The sequence below is a fragment of the Lemur catta genome, chromosome 3 (genome assembly GCF_020740605.2).
Source record: "Lemur catta isolate mLemCat1 chromosome 3, mLemCat1.pri, whole genome shotgun sequence".
NCBI classification, from domain to species: Eukaryota; Metazoa; Chordata; class Mammalia; order Primates; family Lemuridae; genus Lemur; species Lemur catta.
Genome location: NC_059130.1, coordinates 100518188 through 100534492, shown reverse-complemented (window position 1 = coordinate 100534492; position 16305 = coordinate 100518188). Strand labels below are relative to the sequence as shown.

The 16305-nt window shown below is 48.8% G+C and overlaps 1 protein-coding gene across 1 annotated transcript; it reads right to left on the bottom strand.

Moving 5' to 3' along the window:
* Window positions 1-466: 466 nt before the first annotated feature.
* Window positions 467-11143, bottom strand: TRAPPC3 (trafficking protein particle complex subunit 3). Its single transcript, XM_045548268.1, has 5 exons — window positions 10936-11143; window positions 3588-3685; window positions 3236-3335; window positions 1693-1875; window positions 467-1223 (listed from the first exon to the last, which is right to left on the bottom strand). Exons 1-5 carry the CDS (start codon window positions 10975-10977, stop codon window positions 1104-1106), a joined length of 543 nt encoding a protein of 180 aa, XP_045404224.1. The 5' UTR covers window positions 10978-11143; the 3' UTR covers window positions 467-1103.
* Window positions 11144-16305: the final 5162 nt, after the last annotated feature.

Genomic DNA, 16305 nt, shown 5'->3' with positions numbered 1-16305 from the left:
GTCCAGCTTTGAACCCTAGCTTCTCCACTTACTAGCTATATGACCCTGGGCAACTTGTGGCCTCCCCTCTAGAAATAGAATAATTGTGAATTAGATGATGCCTACAAAGTGTTCAGTACAGTGTCTAAGTAATAAGTCCTCAATAAAGGGTAGCCCAACACCAGGGTTTACATGGTCTTTCTAGCCAAACTTTCCAACTTTGTAGCCAAGAGCCCAGGGTAGTCCATTTTAGGCAAGTCTAGGATAATGGTCTGCTTCTAGATTTTGCTGCAGACACTAGAGCCAAAAATGACTGGAGGGGCCTCAGTTGCTTGTACTGGCTCCCAGGCTTCCCAGATTCTCTGGCTGTGGGGAGAAGCCATTGCTAGACCAGGTCAAAGAAAGGCAGGGCCCAGGAACCTACGAGGTCTCCTGACACCACTGTAACAAAATTTCCGGGGCTGAGCAGAAAGAAAACAGGACATGATTGGGATTTCACTCAAGAATGTGTCTTTATTGAAGAACTTGTAAGAAAAAAGGATGGACCCTCTGTAAAAAGAGGAGATGTTACCTCCAAACAGCAGGAAGGAATGAGACCTGGGTGGCTTCCCAGAAGTCAGTGTTTCCGGCATGACTGGCTCCCCTTTCCTGGCAAGTACTACAGCATGTCACACTACAGCTAGCAATTCCTGTCCACTCCCTCCCAGCCCCTCCTCCCTCCACCCTACAACCCCAGATTCCCTACAGCCATTTGCCAATGGCTTTCTCAAGGCCCAAGGATAGATGTGCCAGGCTTGCCTCTTAATGGGGTCAAAGTGGGTTTTGTTTTGGAAAATTCAAACAGGAATGTAAAATGGCTTCAGCTCTTTCTAGTCCAACCAAGGATGATGACATCTGGTCTCTTTGAAGGGAAAAGAAGCAAAGAATTTGCCTCCTGAATGTGCACACGTCGGGTAAAGGGACTGTATCGGTCTGCTCTTTATTAGCATGGAGAATGGAAACAAGGTTAGAGAAATATATAACATCCATGTTGAAGAGTCACTAAGTTCTAGAAGGCAGAGAGCACAGAGGCTTGCTGATTCCAGTAAGTGCTCCTGCTGGCTATCCTCAAGTCCTGGGGGTGGTTATTCCTCTCCAGCTGGGAGATTGTCCTCAATCCGCCTGATGAACCTCATCCGGATTTCTGTCACACCATCTCCTTTCAGGGTATCCTGGACAAACTTGGCCTCCACAGCCATCTGGACCTGGAGGACAGTGGAAAAAGGAAGGGGCAGCTGCCTAGCCACAGCCTCTGGGGAACCATTGAGGACGGGGCCATAACTGACTCACCCATAGCAGCCCAAAAAATGGGGCTGGTTTCCCACAAGGACAGGATTGCCAGCTCCAAGGTTCCCTTGCAGAAGTCAGTGGCCCCAACCCATAAGGAGAAATTTAGCAAAGAACACCCAAGAATAAGACTGTCACCAAATAAAACAATCTCAGAATAGATGTTCCTGGGCTTTGGGGGTTGACAGCACCACCTCCCAGCCTAGTAGGGAGCATCACCACCATGTAGAGACGTCCAACTTGGATCCTATCTCAGCAGCTCACCACCTCAGGCAGCAAAGCACTGGGGTGAGCCAAAGGCCTTTCTTTTCTCTCTCCCATTCATTCAAACATTTACCAAGCCCCTGCTACATTTCAGGTGTCCCAGAGGTAAAGAGCTGCACTCACCATCTCTAAGGCTCCCCGCAACACCCCACACAAGAGATTGGAATAAATAAGGGATGAGTGGTTATCAGGAAGTTCCACAAAGTCCACCAAGGGGTTATTTTCCAAAATGAGGGAGAATTCGTCACCAGCGGGGCTCCAATTAGTAATGCTTGGAGTGATGCCCAAGTACATCTTGAACGCCACCTGTCAGGGGACACACAACAGCACTTTGGGGAAGAGCAGCAGGAACTGCACAAAAGGGAAGGTGATAGAACTGGCAAAGGAGAAATAAATGACTCAGGAACAAAACCGTGGCCTCTGTAAGATGATGAAGCTTTAGATACTCAGGGCAAAAAGGGAGACGCATCTCCCTTACCACCCTTCTCCTTTAAGGCATCATGCAATTAAGCAACAACTGTCTGCCCGCACTTCTCAGCAGAAGGGAGTGCTGATCTTCTGACAGGAGTGGACGCCCTGAACCAGCACCTGAGTGCAGAGGCCCTGACCCACTTCCCTGTCCTCTGTCTGTGCTACCTGAACCCACTTTCTTAAAAGTGAATACAGGTCACTGGGGCAGAATTACCCTGAGGACATCCTTCCTTATCCACCTTCCTAATTCTACTTTTTTTTTTTTTTTTTGAGACACAGTCTCACTCTAACCTGGGCTAGAGTGCCGTGGCATCAGCCTAGCTCACAGCAACCTCAAACCCCCTCCTGCCTCAGCCTCCCGAGTAACTAGGACTATAGGCACGCACCACCACGCCCGGTTTATTTTTCTATTTTTAGTAGAGACAGGGTCTTGCTCTTGCTCAGGCTGGTCTCAAATTCCTAACCTCAAGCAATCCTCCTGCCTGGGCCTCCAGAAGGATAGGATTACAGGTGTGAGCCACCGCGCCCGGCCTTACCTTCCTAATTCTAAATCCTCACAAAGCTCTTTCCACTGTCAACCTTCTTGAGGATTTGGGTGTGGCCAGCATGTTTACAACACAAAGAACCAACCTTTAGGTAACTGATACCAGTTATACCATTTATTAATGCTATAATATATAGCACTGATATTAACAGTAAACATTTACTATATGCACAACACTATGCTAAGTGCATTCGTTCTACCTGAATGTTCATGTCCCTTATTCATTTACTCCTTACAATAACTCTATGAGGTAGCTCTTATTTTCTTCATTTTAAAAATGAGGCAACTGGTTATTAAAGAAATTAAAAGTAACTTACCTAAGAACCCAGAACTAGTAAGTATTGGAGCCAGAATTTGAAGCCAGGTTTGTCTGAGTCTGTATTCTCAATCCCCATACTACTCTGGACACCTTCACAGTGGAAAAGATCTGGCTTTGATTTCAGTGGGGCTTTAATCCACAGGATGATCTTAACCACTCTCCCCTTTTTTATAATCGTGCCATTTCCTAACTACCAGGAAGGCTTCTTTGGCCCAAAGAGCTGCCTAATCAGTCTTTGGGGAGATTAAGGGCCCCTCTAAGGGAGACAGAATGGTCAGCAGTGCTTCCCAACAGCAATCCTTCAGCACAGACAGGTGGCCCAGGATAATGACCTTGGCAATGACATCTGCAGTTTCCCGAAAGTCGTGGCACCTCCCAACATTTGACCGTGCCAAGAAATCTTCAATCAGTCGGACTCCAATATTATAGCCCCTGGGAAGGAAATTAGAGAACAGACTATTATGGTGTCTAAATGTCTTACGTCTAAACACAAAAAAGGTCGTTGGTGGTAAAAGGAAAATGGGGATAATCTCAAAACATCTCAGTAAATGAGCTCAGTGGGAATTGTACCCAAAATGTTGGCTAAGAAAGAGAGAGGACCCCGTTTGGGCTCTAAGGGACAAATGTAGATGCAATGTGCTGGGGGACTTCATTCCTGTCTCTCCTGCAAAGGAGCTCACTCACATTTTGTCCAGCTGTTTATTCACGTCTTCATCATTTTCATAGTCCTTGCATAGCTGGGTGACCAGAGCCCCATAGGTCAGAGTGAAGAGCTCAGAGCTCTAAAAGAGATTCAAAAGGCAGTCAGAACCAAGCAGTACAAAAGAAAAAGTGTGGTGAGAGTCTGGATCAGCCTCAATGCAACAACCATCAGGATTCAAAGGAAGGTCACCTGTGTCTGGAGGAAAAAAAATCACCTCTTGTGGAATAGCCACGAAATTTGGCCCCCCCAAGGTCAACATGACAGGGCTGCAGCCAGACCTACTGCAAACTGGGCTATAAGAGGCACACTGTGCACTGAGCAATCACACTTCTAACATGCCACGGTAGGCTTCTGCCAACCCAAGTCTCCACCATAGTTCTAAGCCTAAGCTCGGGTCACCAGAATCTGGTGTGGGAGCAGCAGTCATTCACTAGCTACTGAGAGAGACAGACCTGAAGCAGACATTTACAAACTAGCCTTTGTGTGTTAGCAGATGTGACCAATGACTTCCCCACACCTTAGAATGCCATGGTGTAGAGTTAAACTGCATTCCCAAGGCCCCACCCAGGAGCAGCAGAGGACCCAGGGGCCCAGTCCATGGGGAAGGAAGGAAGTCCCAAAGTTCACTGCACTGATGACAACCCCTCTCCAGCGTCACCAGCATGGGAAAAAATAATGTTCCTCTTGACATATAGCTAAAATATTTCCAGGAAAGGTGATGACTCTGGAAGGAATACAATCTTTTGTGTACCTGGAACACAATACTGACCTGAACTCTTTTCTATTACAACTGCTGTTAAAATCACAGAAACTCTTTCTCAGATAAAGAATCCTGTCACCTACCTACCAAGAAAGAGAGAGATGTGGAAGGTGAAAGGAACTGACAAATACTAAGACTACAGAATAAAAGCAGTAGGCAGGGAGGAAAGGCATTATCAGAGTTAAAGTGAGAAACATGTTAACAGTGCATTTAGACTAGTAGATTCACTCAGAAATAAGGCTGATAAATCGAGACTGCCACCCAATGACTCCCTTCTGAATGGGGAGGCTTGTCAGACTTGGAACAAAGTCCCTTTCTGTCCCAACTTTTCTGGGTGAGAAAGTCCAAGAAATGTTAAGGCCCGGGATCTCAGAACCCAATGCTCTCCTCACCTCAGCCCCATGGCCTGCAAGAATAACTGAGGCCGGGCGAGGTGGCTCACACCTGTAATCCTAGCACTCTGGGAGGCCGAGGCAGGAGGATCACTTGAGGTCAGGAGTTCGAGACCAGCCTGAGCAAGAGCGAGACCTTGTCTCTACTAAAAATAGAAAGAAATTATATGGACAACTGAAAAAATATATATAGAAAAATTAGCCGGGCATGGTGGCGCATGCCTGTAGTCCCAGCTACCCAGGAGGCTGAGGCAGAAGGATCGCTTAAGCCCAGGAGTTTGAGGTTGCTGTGAGCTAGGCTGACGCCATGGGACTCTAGCCTGGGCAACAGAGCGAGACTCTGTCTCAAAAAAAAAAAAAAAGAATAACAACTGAGAATGCCTTTTGCTTACATATTGCTTTTTACTTTTCATCACCCCATTTTCTATCTCAAAATAACTCGGTAAAGTAGAAAGGGAAGGAATTAATCCCACTTCAGAGATGAGAAAACACAGACCCAGAATGGTTAAATAATTTGCTAATTATTGACAAAAGTAATTTGGGGGAACAAAACCCAAAGGTTTCCATGCCAGTGGTCATTTTATCCACCATTCCCCACAATTGCATATTAATAAGCCCCCCTCAATAAAAACAAAAACAAACAGAAAAAAAACAAAAAATGCCAAAAAAACTTAGCTGTACTAGAGTCAAAGAAAACCAGTTTCGGGATCAGGAGGCCCTTTCACCTCAACTAAAACAGTCAGATCAGGTTGTCTCCAAGAGACTATTTACCAAATATGGCAATTAAGGGGAAGCTATTAAGGAGGGGAATTATTTTTTAGTAAAGTCAAGGGCTTGGCACTGGAATGGCTTGGACATGAATGGATGGAGACAATCCAGCAGTTACCAGTCCAGAGAGTTGGCACCATTGCATTAAATCAGGAGAACTTTCTTTCCATTATTAATGAGCCCTTGGATGGGGACTCCAACAGCCTCAGCCCACCACAATGCCAAATAACATGCAAATCATGTTATCAAGCATCTTATACATGCAGCTGCCCTCAATTTATGAATAAGAAAAATCAAGGTCCTGGACAGATTTGTCGGTGGTCACAGAATCAATTTGCCTGGGATCTGGGAATGGGATCCCTGACCCAGGCCTTCCACACTCTCTCTTAATTTGCAAGCCTGTTTCCATTTTCAGTTATAAACCAAGCCTATTTAGAACAGTGAGTGACATAAATACATAACTTAAAGGTCTTCATACTTTAAAAATAGAAGTGGGACTATGGTATAGAAAAAAAAATCATTCATTCAACATTTACTGTGTACCAGGCTATCTTATAGGAGGAAGATAGATACTACAGCCAAAGAAATAAAATATATGGTTTGGGCTGGGCATGGTGGCTCATGCCTATAATCCCAGCACTTTGGGAGGACTGCTTAAAGCCAGAAGTTCAAGACCAGCCTGGGCAACATAGCAAGACCTTGTCTCTACAAAAATATTTAAAAATTAGCTAGTGTGGTGGCATGCACCTGTAGTCCCAGCTACTCAGGAGGCTGAGGCAAGAGGATCACTTGAGCCCAGGAGTTCCAGGCTGCAGTGAGGTTTGATCATGCCACTGTACTCTAGCACTGTGCGACACAGTGAGACCCTGTCTCCAAAAAACAAAAAATACGTAATTTGCCAGATGGTGACAGATGCTATGGAGAAAAATAAAGCTTGGAAGATTAGGAAGTATTTATTGTCACGTATATGTATTGGCAGAGGGTTAATTTTAAATAGGGTAGTCAGGGAAAGCCTCATGAAGGTGATATTCATGCAAAGACTGGAAGGAGATAAGAGTAAGCCATGAAGATTTTTGGGTGAAAAAATTCTACACAGAAAGCATAAAGGTTCTGAGGTAGGAGTATGCCTGGCTTGTTCGAGAAACAGCTGAGACCACTGTCAGAGAGCAGTGAGCAAGAAAGAGGACAGAAGAGGAAATCAGAGAAGTAACCGGGAGGCTGCAGTCTGAAAACCTGGGTTTACAATGCTTGTGACCTTCATAACAAAAGTTTCCATGGGGCTAGGTGCAGTGGCTCACACCTGTAATCCTAGCACTCTAGGAGGCCGAGGCAGGAGGATGGCTTGAGCTAGGGAGTTCAAGACCAGCCTGAGCAAGAGTCCCTGTCTCTATTAAAAAAAAAAAAAAAGGTCCCACAGGACCATAAAGGTCAGCTAGTTCAACTAGCCCCACTTCTTCACTGAACATAAGCATGACATCATTCCCCTTACCAACAGAAACATGAATCTCTCCTGCACCACTTCTATTTTCTTATTAGTTTCTCATAACCATGAGAGGCTAGCAGAACAATCATTATTTATTCCCATTTTACAGATGACAGGGTAAATAACTGAGACTCAACAGCCTTCTTATAGTTGAGTACTGTCCTGTAAAGCTTTATTATCCTAAGCCACTGCTTAATCTCCCTGAACATCAGTTTTTCCTGTCTGTAAAATGGTGACAATACTATCTGCCTTTCAGAGTGATTGTGCAACTCCAACGAGATGTTTGTAGAGCACCTGCTGCACAGTAAATGTTCAAGAAATACATATTGTTATTTTCATTCTTAAACATGTGGTGTGGAGCCAGAGAGCACCCTGAACTAGGTTCAAGGACAGTAATAAGGAAGAAGACTTTGAATCAATATAAAGAGCTTTCTAAGAATTAATAAAGCACATAAAACGAAAACTGGGTTTGTAGTCAGAAGACCAGATTCTGAGTCTGGACTTGCTACTTAAATAGCTGTGAGACCTTAGGTAAATCAATTTACCATGCTAGCTTCCATCTCTTTACACATAAAGAGTTAACAGTATAATCTGTCATGCCAATCACAGGGTTGTCAGGAGAATCTAATGAGATAATGGAGCTAAAGATACTTTGCAGACAAGAACCATAGGAATTATGGCAGCTACGCCAACATGATCTCCAGGTACTTGAGCAGAGTAAATTAAACCAACCTCTACACTCAGGTGAGCCACCACTTGATGGTTTTCAGAATGCCTTTCAGTTAGTGCCCCAAACAAAACATCAAATCACCTTAAAGGGGCTGATCTTCAGAACTAATGCTCCAAGACTCATACGATTTTCATCAAAACAGATAATCCAACGTGAATACCCACTAGCAGCTGGGAAAGGGGGATCAGTAACAAAACTTGGTGCAGCCCCTCTCTCTTACCCTCCAGCCTCCTGTCATGGAGGCCCTAAGTGCTGCAACTTAAGTAATAACTTGCCTAAGCTCTGGAGAATAGACACTGGGGTTGGATTACTAGTAACACAACACAAGAGAAGGGCAGGCCTCATCCATGGGATTCAAGAGCCAACCACTATCCAGACACATGCACAGTAATAGCTTTACTAACAAGGATGCCAGCTGACACTGAGTGTCAACTATGTTCTAGGTACACTGTTACACTGCTAGCTTTACATGCATTCTCTCAATTAACCCTCAGAACAACCTCATAATATAGGTACTATTATTACCTCCTTTGAAGGTGATGCTCAGAACAATGCAGAAACATGCCCAAGGTCACACAGCAATTAAGTAGTGAAACCAGGACTCAGTCCCAGGCAGTACTATACCCCTCCACGTGTATATTTCTGTCACCCTCACAGACTGTGTGCTTCTCAAAGTTAGGGACTAGGACTTCATCTCTGCATGTCCCACAGCACCTAGCACAGAGTGTTGCATATAGTTGGGGCTCAGGGAAAGTTTACTGAACAAATGGGCTGTTTCTGTTTGCACCAACTAAAAGCAGAGATCTAGTTACTTGGGCATATTAACCATTTAGGTCTTGGAAGGCTTAAGTGGAACATAGTAATTAGCAGGTTAGGCTGGCTGGGAAGGGGCTACTAGTAGGGTAGGCTCCCCAAGCAGAGAAGAGAGGAGCATGTCAAAAACTGGTGGCCACAAAGAGGATCAGGTCACAAGCCCTGAGCAGGCACCAGTAGGAAATGAATGAAAAGATGAACTCAAACCTTCATTTCATTCATTCAATAAATAAACATTGATTGCCTAGTACCAGGCATCGTTCTAGTTGGGGAACTGGAGCACTGAACAAAACAAATCCCTGCAAGTTAATATATAATTTATAATGAAATATCACATAAAATGAAAGGGACAGTGCTCCAAAGAAAACCAGCATAGAGTAACAGTACCAAGAACTAGTCAGGTGGTCAGGGAAGGCCTCTCTGATGAGGTTTCATTTGAGTAACTGTGAATGGAGTGGGCGAGGTGACTATCTGGCGTAAGGGAGTTCTAAGCAGAGAGGACAACAGTTACAAGAACCTTGAGGACAGGAGTACTCTGCTGCCCCTCCCTAATTACCTCACTTCACCAAAGTGAATACTGGAGGATGGGGGGTGGGCTCTGCAGGTTCCTGCTAAAGTAGTATTAAGATTTCAATATTGAGTTTAGGTAAAAAAAATGTACAAAATGAGAGCAAGATATGAAAATGAAGCAGGAAGAACTCTCTGCACATATCATAGGAAAAGGAGGAGGAAACAAACATTTCCCATGCCCCTCACATTTTACACCATCTCATTTAATCTTAAGTAGGCATTACTGTCCCCATTTTATAAAGAAATTGAAGATTGATCAAGTAAGCCAGAATTCCAACCAATGTCCGTGAGTTTGCCCCTACATGACACTGTTACCTTGCAAAATATTCTCTTCTTTTAAACTCTTGGTATTTCCTCCAAAACACGAATTCTTAACCTGTGATCGTGAAGTATCTTTAGAGGGCTCACAAACCCCCCAAAAATGTAAGTAAATGTTTATGTATGTGTTTGCCTATTTAATATTTACTAATAAGGAAACTAGCTGACACTGAGTGTCACTGTGTTCTAGGTGCACTGTTACACTGCTAGCTTTACATGTATTCTCTCAATCCTCAAAACAACCCCATAATATAGAATTGTCACCTCCTTTACTTTTTAAAAAAAGATGGTGAAATTGATGCCCAGAACAATGCAGAAACTTGCTCAACATCACACAGTAAGTGGTGAAACCAGTACTCAGTCCCAGGCAGCAATATACCCTGTGTTGTGTACATTTCTGTCTCAAAATTTACGTTGCCTATTTAATATTTCAGGGGAGAAGATCCACAGCTATCATCATCTTCTCAAAAGGAGTCTGTCAGAGAAAAAGTTAAGTACTACACTAGAGTAACAGAGCTTCCTGCAGCCCATTTGTGGAGGCTGTTCCTGGCGTAACATGCAAAGGTGTGAGGGAAGTCTGATCATCCCCTCTAGAGTGTCAACAGAGGGTCCCTGATCTGCCCAGTATGCAACCTCAGATGCTCAATTTTTAAATTCAAAAACAAAGACACAGCATGAGCAATTCTGGAAGAAATAAGACAATGCCGGAGAAAAGGAACATCAGCCAGGAAGGTCCCTTAGTTCAGAGAAAAATGACCTTAGTCTCCTGCCCCATCCCTAGCCCAACTTTATGGGACCATGTGGTGTCCTAATATTCCCAGCATAAGAAAGGAGCTGCCTTCTCCCCACCAACCCCCCATTACAGGAGAACCACTCACTGCTTACTCTGGCCCACCTCTTACTCCACTGAATACAAAGTTCCCTTCTGGCAAGACCAGCATCTCAGCATCTCTCACAATGCCCACGCCAGTGTGCGAGACAGTATAGCCTAACCTAATATTCTGAAGCGTTAGCTTTAGAGAGACAGGGGTTCAAATCCGAACTCTTTCTAGGTGTAAACTTAAGCAAGTCATGTAAACTATCTGAGCTGTAAAATGGTGATAACATTATCCACCTAACAGGGTTAATTTGCGGATTAAGTGAAATACTGTAATGTACGTAAAGTGCTTGGCACGGTGCCTAACACACAGTAAGACAGCAATAACTGGTAGTCACCTGTTACTTATTACCGTCTTTTTTGTTGGCCTAGCGAAGAGCTGCACTCAAGCCTCGGGGGCGGGGTCTCCTCGGGAAAGGGGTCTCCTGCGGGAGCTACTCCAGAGCTCCTCCAACCTGCCTGGGGCCTGGGACGCCCCCGGGGTGAGCCCCCAGGAGGCCTCCCCCTGCCAGAGCTCACAGGAGGGCGCCTTCCCAATCGCGCCTCGCGCTCCGCGCCGGGCCCCTTCCCCCGTACTCAATTCCGCCCCGCCCGCCGAGGTCACGCGCTCCAAGTTACCATTTTCTTGCTCTCGGTGCCACGGTTCGCCTGCCTCGACATGGTGCCGGCCGCCCCGCCCCGCCTCGCCACAGGCTCTCTCTGCGACCCTTACAGACGCCGCTCGATTTAGCCACTGCCCCTCAGGCTTTGAGATTGACCGGCACTGACTCACTGCGCCTGCGCGGTCTGCCGCGGGGCACCACGGGACTCGTGGTCCGGCCGACGAGGGTAACTCCCGCCCAACAAACGTCGGACTACAACACCCAACAGCCCCTCTTGACAGCACCGCCTCTTAGCGCGGTCGAACTGCAACTCCCGGCATGCTCCGCGCGCCGGACTCCTAGAGCCTGGCTGCCCCTGGGCTACATTCTGGCCGCTGGGTGGCGTCCGCTGCCTTCAGTAATCCTGTATCATCCGCACACTGCCGCTCCTCTCCCTCCCCCACGCCCGGCTCAGAGATGCTCCGCGAATTCCTCTCTCGCACGGGTTGGTCTCGGAAAGTCCCTCTTTCGAGCTAGCTTCTTCCGCTGTTGCAATTCAGCGCCAGAAGTTCCCAAGATGTACCAGAAAACTAACAATGACTTTCACACAGATCAGGCTTCTTTATTATACAAACATTTAATGACCACCTACTATGTGCCAAGAGTTCGCTAGTGGCTTCCTCTTCAAACAACCATCTGTTACCAAACCCCAAACGCAGCCAGCACCTGCATCCTACCACCTGTGGCCACGTGATGGAATATCCAGTCTTTTAGATAAAGTTCAAGTCTGTTTCTCCTCCTCCTTCCCCTAGAACAGCTACACTTCCGGGTTCCCAGAAAAGAAAGATCACCAACTGTGGTGGCAAACAGTCCTGAGTTCTAATCCCAGCTTTGCCATTTTAGGCAAGTTTCTGGATCCCCCTCAGTTGTTGTGAAGATTAGTGAGCATGCAGAGCGCTGGGCACATAAAAGGCACCAAGTAAATGTGTGTTCCCTTCCTTCCAGCCACCCTCTACAAACAGCCTAAAAAACAAGCCCCAGAAACACCAGAAGAACATGCTGGCTGAACCCTCGCCCATCACCAAGGGGAAGTCCTACAGTCCCTGACCACAGCTCGTTGATTTCAGTTCCAGCGTCTCTCCTTAGCTGGCCAACTCTGAGGGGGCTGGGCTGAGGGTCCCTGAGCACGCTCTCCTCACTTAGGCCTGGTAGCCTGACTCTGCGACAGCTGCATTCTAGCCCCTCAGCCTTCACCATGACAACCTGTCCGGACATGAGCTGGCCAGGCTAGGGAAGGCTGGGGGGCCCAGGCTGCTCTGGCTGAAAGCTCATGCCCAGGGCTCCCCCAGTCCCTCCCTCAGGGTGCAGGACCAATCATTATTATACCCTTCTCCCTGTGGCTCAGACATTCTGGGGCCTCCCTAGAGGCAATGACCCCTGACGACTCCTCCTGTATAATGCCCAGGACTGGGGAGCGCAGGGGTGTGTAGCCAAGAGCTGAGGGCTGCGGGAAGGAACATGAGGGCCCGTTGTGAGGGGAGGAAAGCAGGGGTCGGCTAGCCCCCAGAGGCCAGCCCAGCTAGAGAGCAGTCTCCTGCATTCCCAGGAGGGAGGACAGCTGAGGTGAAAGCTGCAGTTGGCCGGCCTGTCTGTCGGTCTGGGCTCCTCCCTGCCGGCTGCCCTTGGCTGCCCACAGAAACCTGAGTCACAGTCACAGCCAGCCGCCCGACCGCACCCAGCCTGCTGTCAGGCAGGGTGGCTCTGGAGAGACTGGAGGTGGAGCCTCTCCCTGCCCATCTCCCAGCCTCTGAGATTTTTCCTTTCCTGCCTGTGATTCCTCCTCTTGGCATCTCTTTCTCTTTGAGACTCATCCTTGCAAGTGTCATCAGTCCTGAATTAAGGGAGGGAGTGCGGTCCATCTCAGGTTGATCTATACGATCTCCTCCTTGCTCCAGTGCATGGTTAAAAGATCCTTAGAAAGTTGCTCCAAGGGTTCTCAGTACAGTTTCCATCATTCTCAAATTCCAAGCCCTCCCTACCACCTCTAGGGACCAGAACATTTAGGAACACCAGGCACCCCCTTCCCACCCTCATCCCCTTCTCCCTAGAAAAGAACACAGGGATAGCCAGGTTCCTGTCCCTATCAGGGGCTCTAGACAAAGACACCCTCCTAAGAACCCAAAGGGTTGAACCTATTTAGCCCTGGCTCTGAGTTCCTCTCTGCTCCCATCTCTCTCTGTTCCTCCTCCTCCCCAAGAGCTGGAGAGGGAGAGGCAGCTGGTGTCACCACTGCCCTAGGGGACATTCTCCCCACCCCCAGCCCCAGGGAGTGGGCCCTGGAGGCTGAGGCTCCCCAGAAAAGCCTGTGGGTTAGAGACCTCTTCTGGTTGCAGCGCATTCAGGGTGGGGTGGGAGTGAGAATCTGGTGTCTATTCTCGCTGCCCCCACATGAGGCCCCTCCCACTTCCTGCAGTACTTTGTGAGTGTGGAGGCAGCATCCAGGCCCTCCTTCCAGAGATTCATATCTCTGTGTCAGATCTCTCGGTGATTTCCTTCACCTTTCCATCAGGTTCATCCTGGATCCTACCCCTCCAAGCCTAGGAGGTTATGCATGCTCTTGCTCCTGCCCTGCCCTAGGGGAATCAGGATGAGGACATCTTTCTGATCCCCATTCTGTGACCTGCCTCCAGCTCCAGCTCAGCTCAGTGGTGAGACTCACTCATGCCTGTTTCTGTGGAGGAGGAGGGGCCTGCCCTGGGCCCCATGGGAGGCAACAGAGTTCCCTGCCCCTCCCTGAAGACAGCAGGGCAGGGCATGCTATTGGGGCTTCAGCTTCTGATGTTGCAAGTGCCCCACTTGCTCCTTCTCTGGGATGTCTAATGGTTGTGGGGCTATGTGGAGCCCCCATGCACTGTCACCTAGCCACAAACTCAGAGAGAGATACCCACTTTCAACTCTCTTGGTTACTGGGGCCTGGGATCTGCCAGGGATTCTGGCCAGTTAGGAGGAGGATGGAAAGGAGCCCACTTCCTCTGTCTACCCAACTGCATCAATCACGGGACACACGCGCTCTTCCAGCGCCCCGTCAGCTGTCCTCCCAGGACTCCCTGTGGACCCATCAGCTGTGCAGGAAGCTTTCAGGGCTGGCCAGGAGAACTGTCCCTCAAGTTGCTTAACTCCCAGATGCCCTGTGGTCTCCAGCACCAGCATCTTTGTGAGGGGGGTTGGGGGGTGGGCAGGTGCAGTGCCTTCACCCTCAGTCTAGGGAAGGGTTCCTCAACGTTGGAACTATTGACATTTTATGCCTGATAATTCTTTGTTGTGGGGGGGTGGCCCTGTGCAATGTGGGATATTAAGGGGCATCCCTGGCTTCTACGCACCCGCACCAGATGCCAGTAGCACCCCCAATGTGACAATCAAATCGTCTCTAAATATTGCCAAATGTCCCCTGGGGGGCAAAATTGCCCTTGGTTGAGAACCACTGATGTAGGCTAATACCACACAGTCTCTCTGCAGTGAGATCCCCAACGTCAATCCCGGATAGACACAATAGATTGTGTCTAAAGCACTGCTCACCCTTCCCCTGCTGCAGAACTCCATGATCTTCAGTAGCTCTCCGTGTTCTACATTTCTGAGTCAATTGCATTCAAGTCTTCTACAGGGGCTATCCCTGGCCTATCTTTTCATTTTTAGCTACATTGCCCTCTCCACGATTCTTGAGCTCTAGCCAATGCGGGTATCTCACTATTCCTATCCACCCATCCTTATCCCTGCAGTAACCTCAAGATGTGGGGTGGGTGGTGGGGGAAGAACCATCCCAGAGGGCTTTTCCCCTGTTGGGTTCTGTTCCTGAATTCTCCTGAGTCTGGTCACTGCCTGGCTCAGGTGGGTCTGTATAACTCTGGAAGAGGCAGGCCAAGAGGGCTCTGACCTCACAAAGGACCATCATGGGCTCCATCATCCTCATGGTCTCACCACCCTGCAGATGGGATCGCTGACAACAAAAATGGGGGACCTGTGTCTCATCCTAATCTGCTTTTACTTTTGAAGCTCCCTGATCATCAAAGCCATGACCATCATCACACTTATATACTGAGCACTTTCTATATGCCAGGCTGTGTGCTGAGCACTTCATCTGCATTGCCTTATTTAATCTTTACAAAGACCCCGTGATATCTCATGGCATTATTATTTTCCTGATTTTATAGGTGAGCCAATTGGTTTTAGAAAAGTTAAGTCACTAGCTCAAAGTTACAAGCTCCAGTTGCAGGTCTTCTATCATCATCCTTTTCTAATGTTTTTTGGGCCGGAAGGGACACTATTCCCTCCCCAGGCCTTCCCAAGAGGGTTTAAGCCCTTAGCTACTTACATCTTCCAAGACAGGCTGCTTCCAGGTTGCAGGAGACCTGGACCCTTTTGTTCCCCACCCTCCCTCTCCAAAGGGTTGCTTTCTGGAGCTGCTAAAAGGAAGGAGGCACTGGCGGGAAAGGGGGGTAGGAGGATAGCATCTCACTGGGCCTAATCTCTGGACAAAGAACTAGAGAACTGACCTTCTGGAGGTCAGGACAAAGGGCAGGGCCCAGCTGCCCCTCCTCCTTCCTCCCCTGGTCAGTCCCTGCAGCGGCACCACCATCGATCCACCTTCCCAGCAAGCTCCCGGCTCTGCCCCAGGCCGGGCCTGACTTGGCTTGAGGCCCTCACCTCAGTTGGCACCAACAAGGGAACTGGGGGTCCACTCCAGAGGGCTGGGACATGGGCTACTTTGGAGAGGGGAGTTAGGAGGGGGCTCAGCCTCTTGGACAGACCACAGGGAGAAGATCCTTCCAGGGAGATTGGCGGGGTCGTCCGGTGGGGGAGGTTCAGGCCCAAGACCACCCAGTTTGGAGCCAGGAGGGACCCAGCAGATTAGAGACCTTGGTAAAGCAGCTACGCAGGGCTGTAATTACCCCAGAAGAGCTGGGAAGACACCAGCCCTGGGATGCTGGAGGAAGGGCGGCAGCTAGGCTCCCAGCCCTCAGCAGGGGAGAGAAAGCGTAGCCCGTAGAGGGGTCTCGTTGTGATTCTCCTTCAGGCCTCCCGACGTCCCCCGGAACGGTTTTGTTTGAGGTGGCTTAGGGCGAGAATTTAGACTTGAAGCTGCCTTCTCAGCCCCAGAGCCAGAGCCCCCAAGCCCCAGGGTGGGACTGGGGACTCCCAGCCCCGTTCCCCACTCCCCCAGTCCCAGCGGCGGGTGAGTCACCCGAGCGCTCCCTACATAGTCCTCTCGCGCTGCGGCGCGTACCAACGGCGGCCGCAGGGGGAGGCAGCTCGGCCGGCTTCCCCCCGGAACCGTGGCGCCCGCCCCGCTGTGGCCGCAGAAGACATACCGGGAGGCTCCGGACGCCACGCTCCGGGGCCGGGGCGGGGC

Excerpts from the sequence above, each read along its gene's own strand:
- TRAPPC3 (XM_045548268.1), bottom strand. The coding sequence starts at position 10,977 with ATGTCGAGGCAGGCGAACCGTGGCACCGAGAGCAAGAAAATG. Across the intron at positions 3,336-3,587 it reads AATAAACAGCTGGACAAAAT|GGGCTATAATATTGGAGTCC; the intron begins GTGAGTGAGCTC and ends TTTCCTTCCCAG. Across the intron at positions 1,876-3,235 it reads CTGCAGATGTCATTGCCAAG|GTGGCGTTCAAGATGTACTT; the intron begins GTCATTATCCTG and ends GTCCCCTGACAG.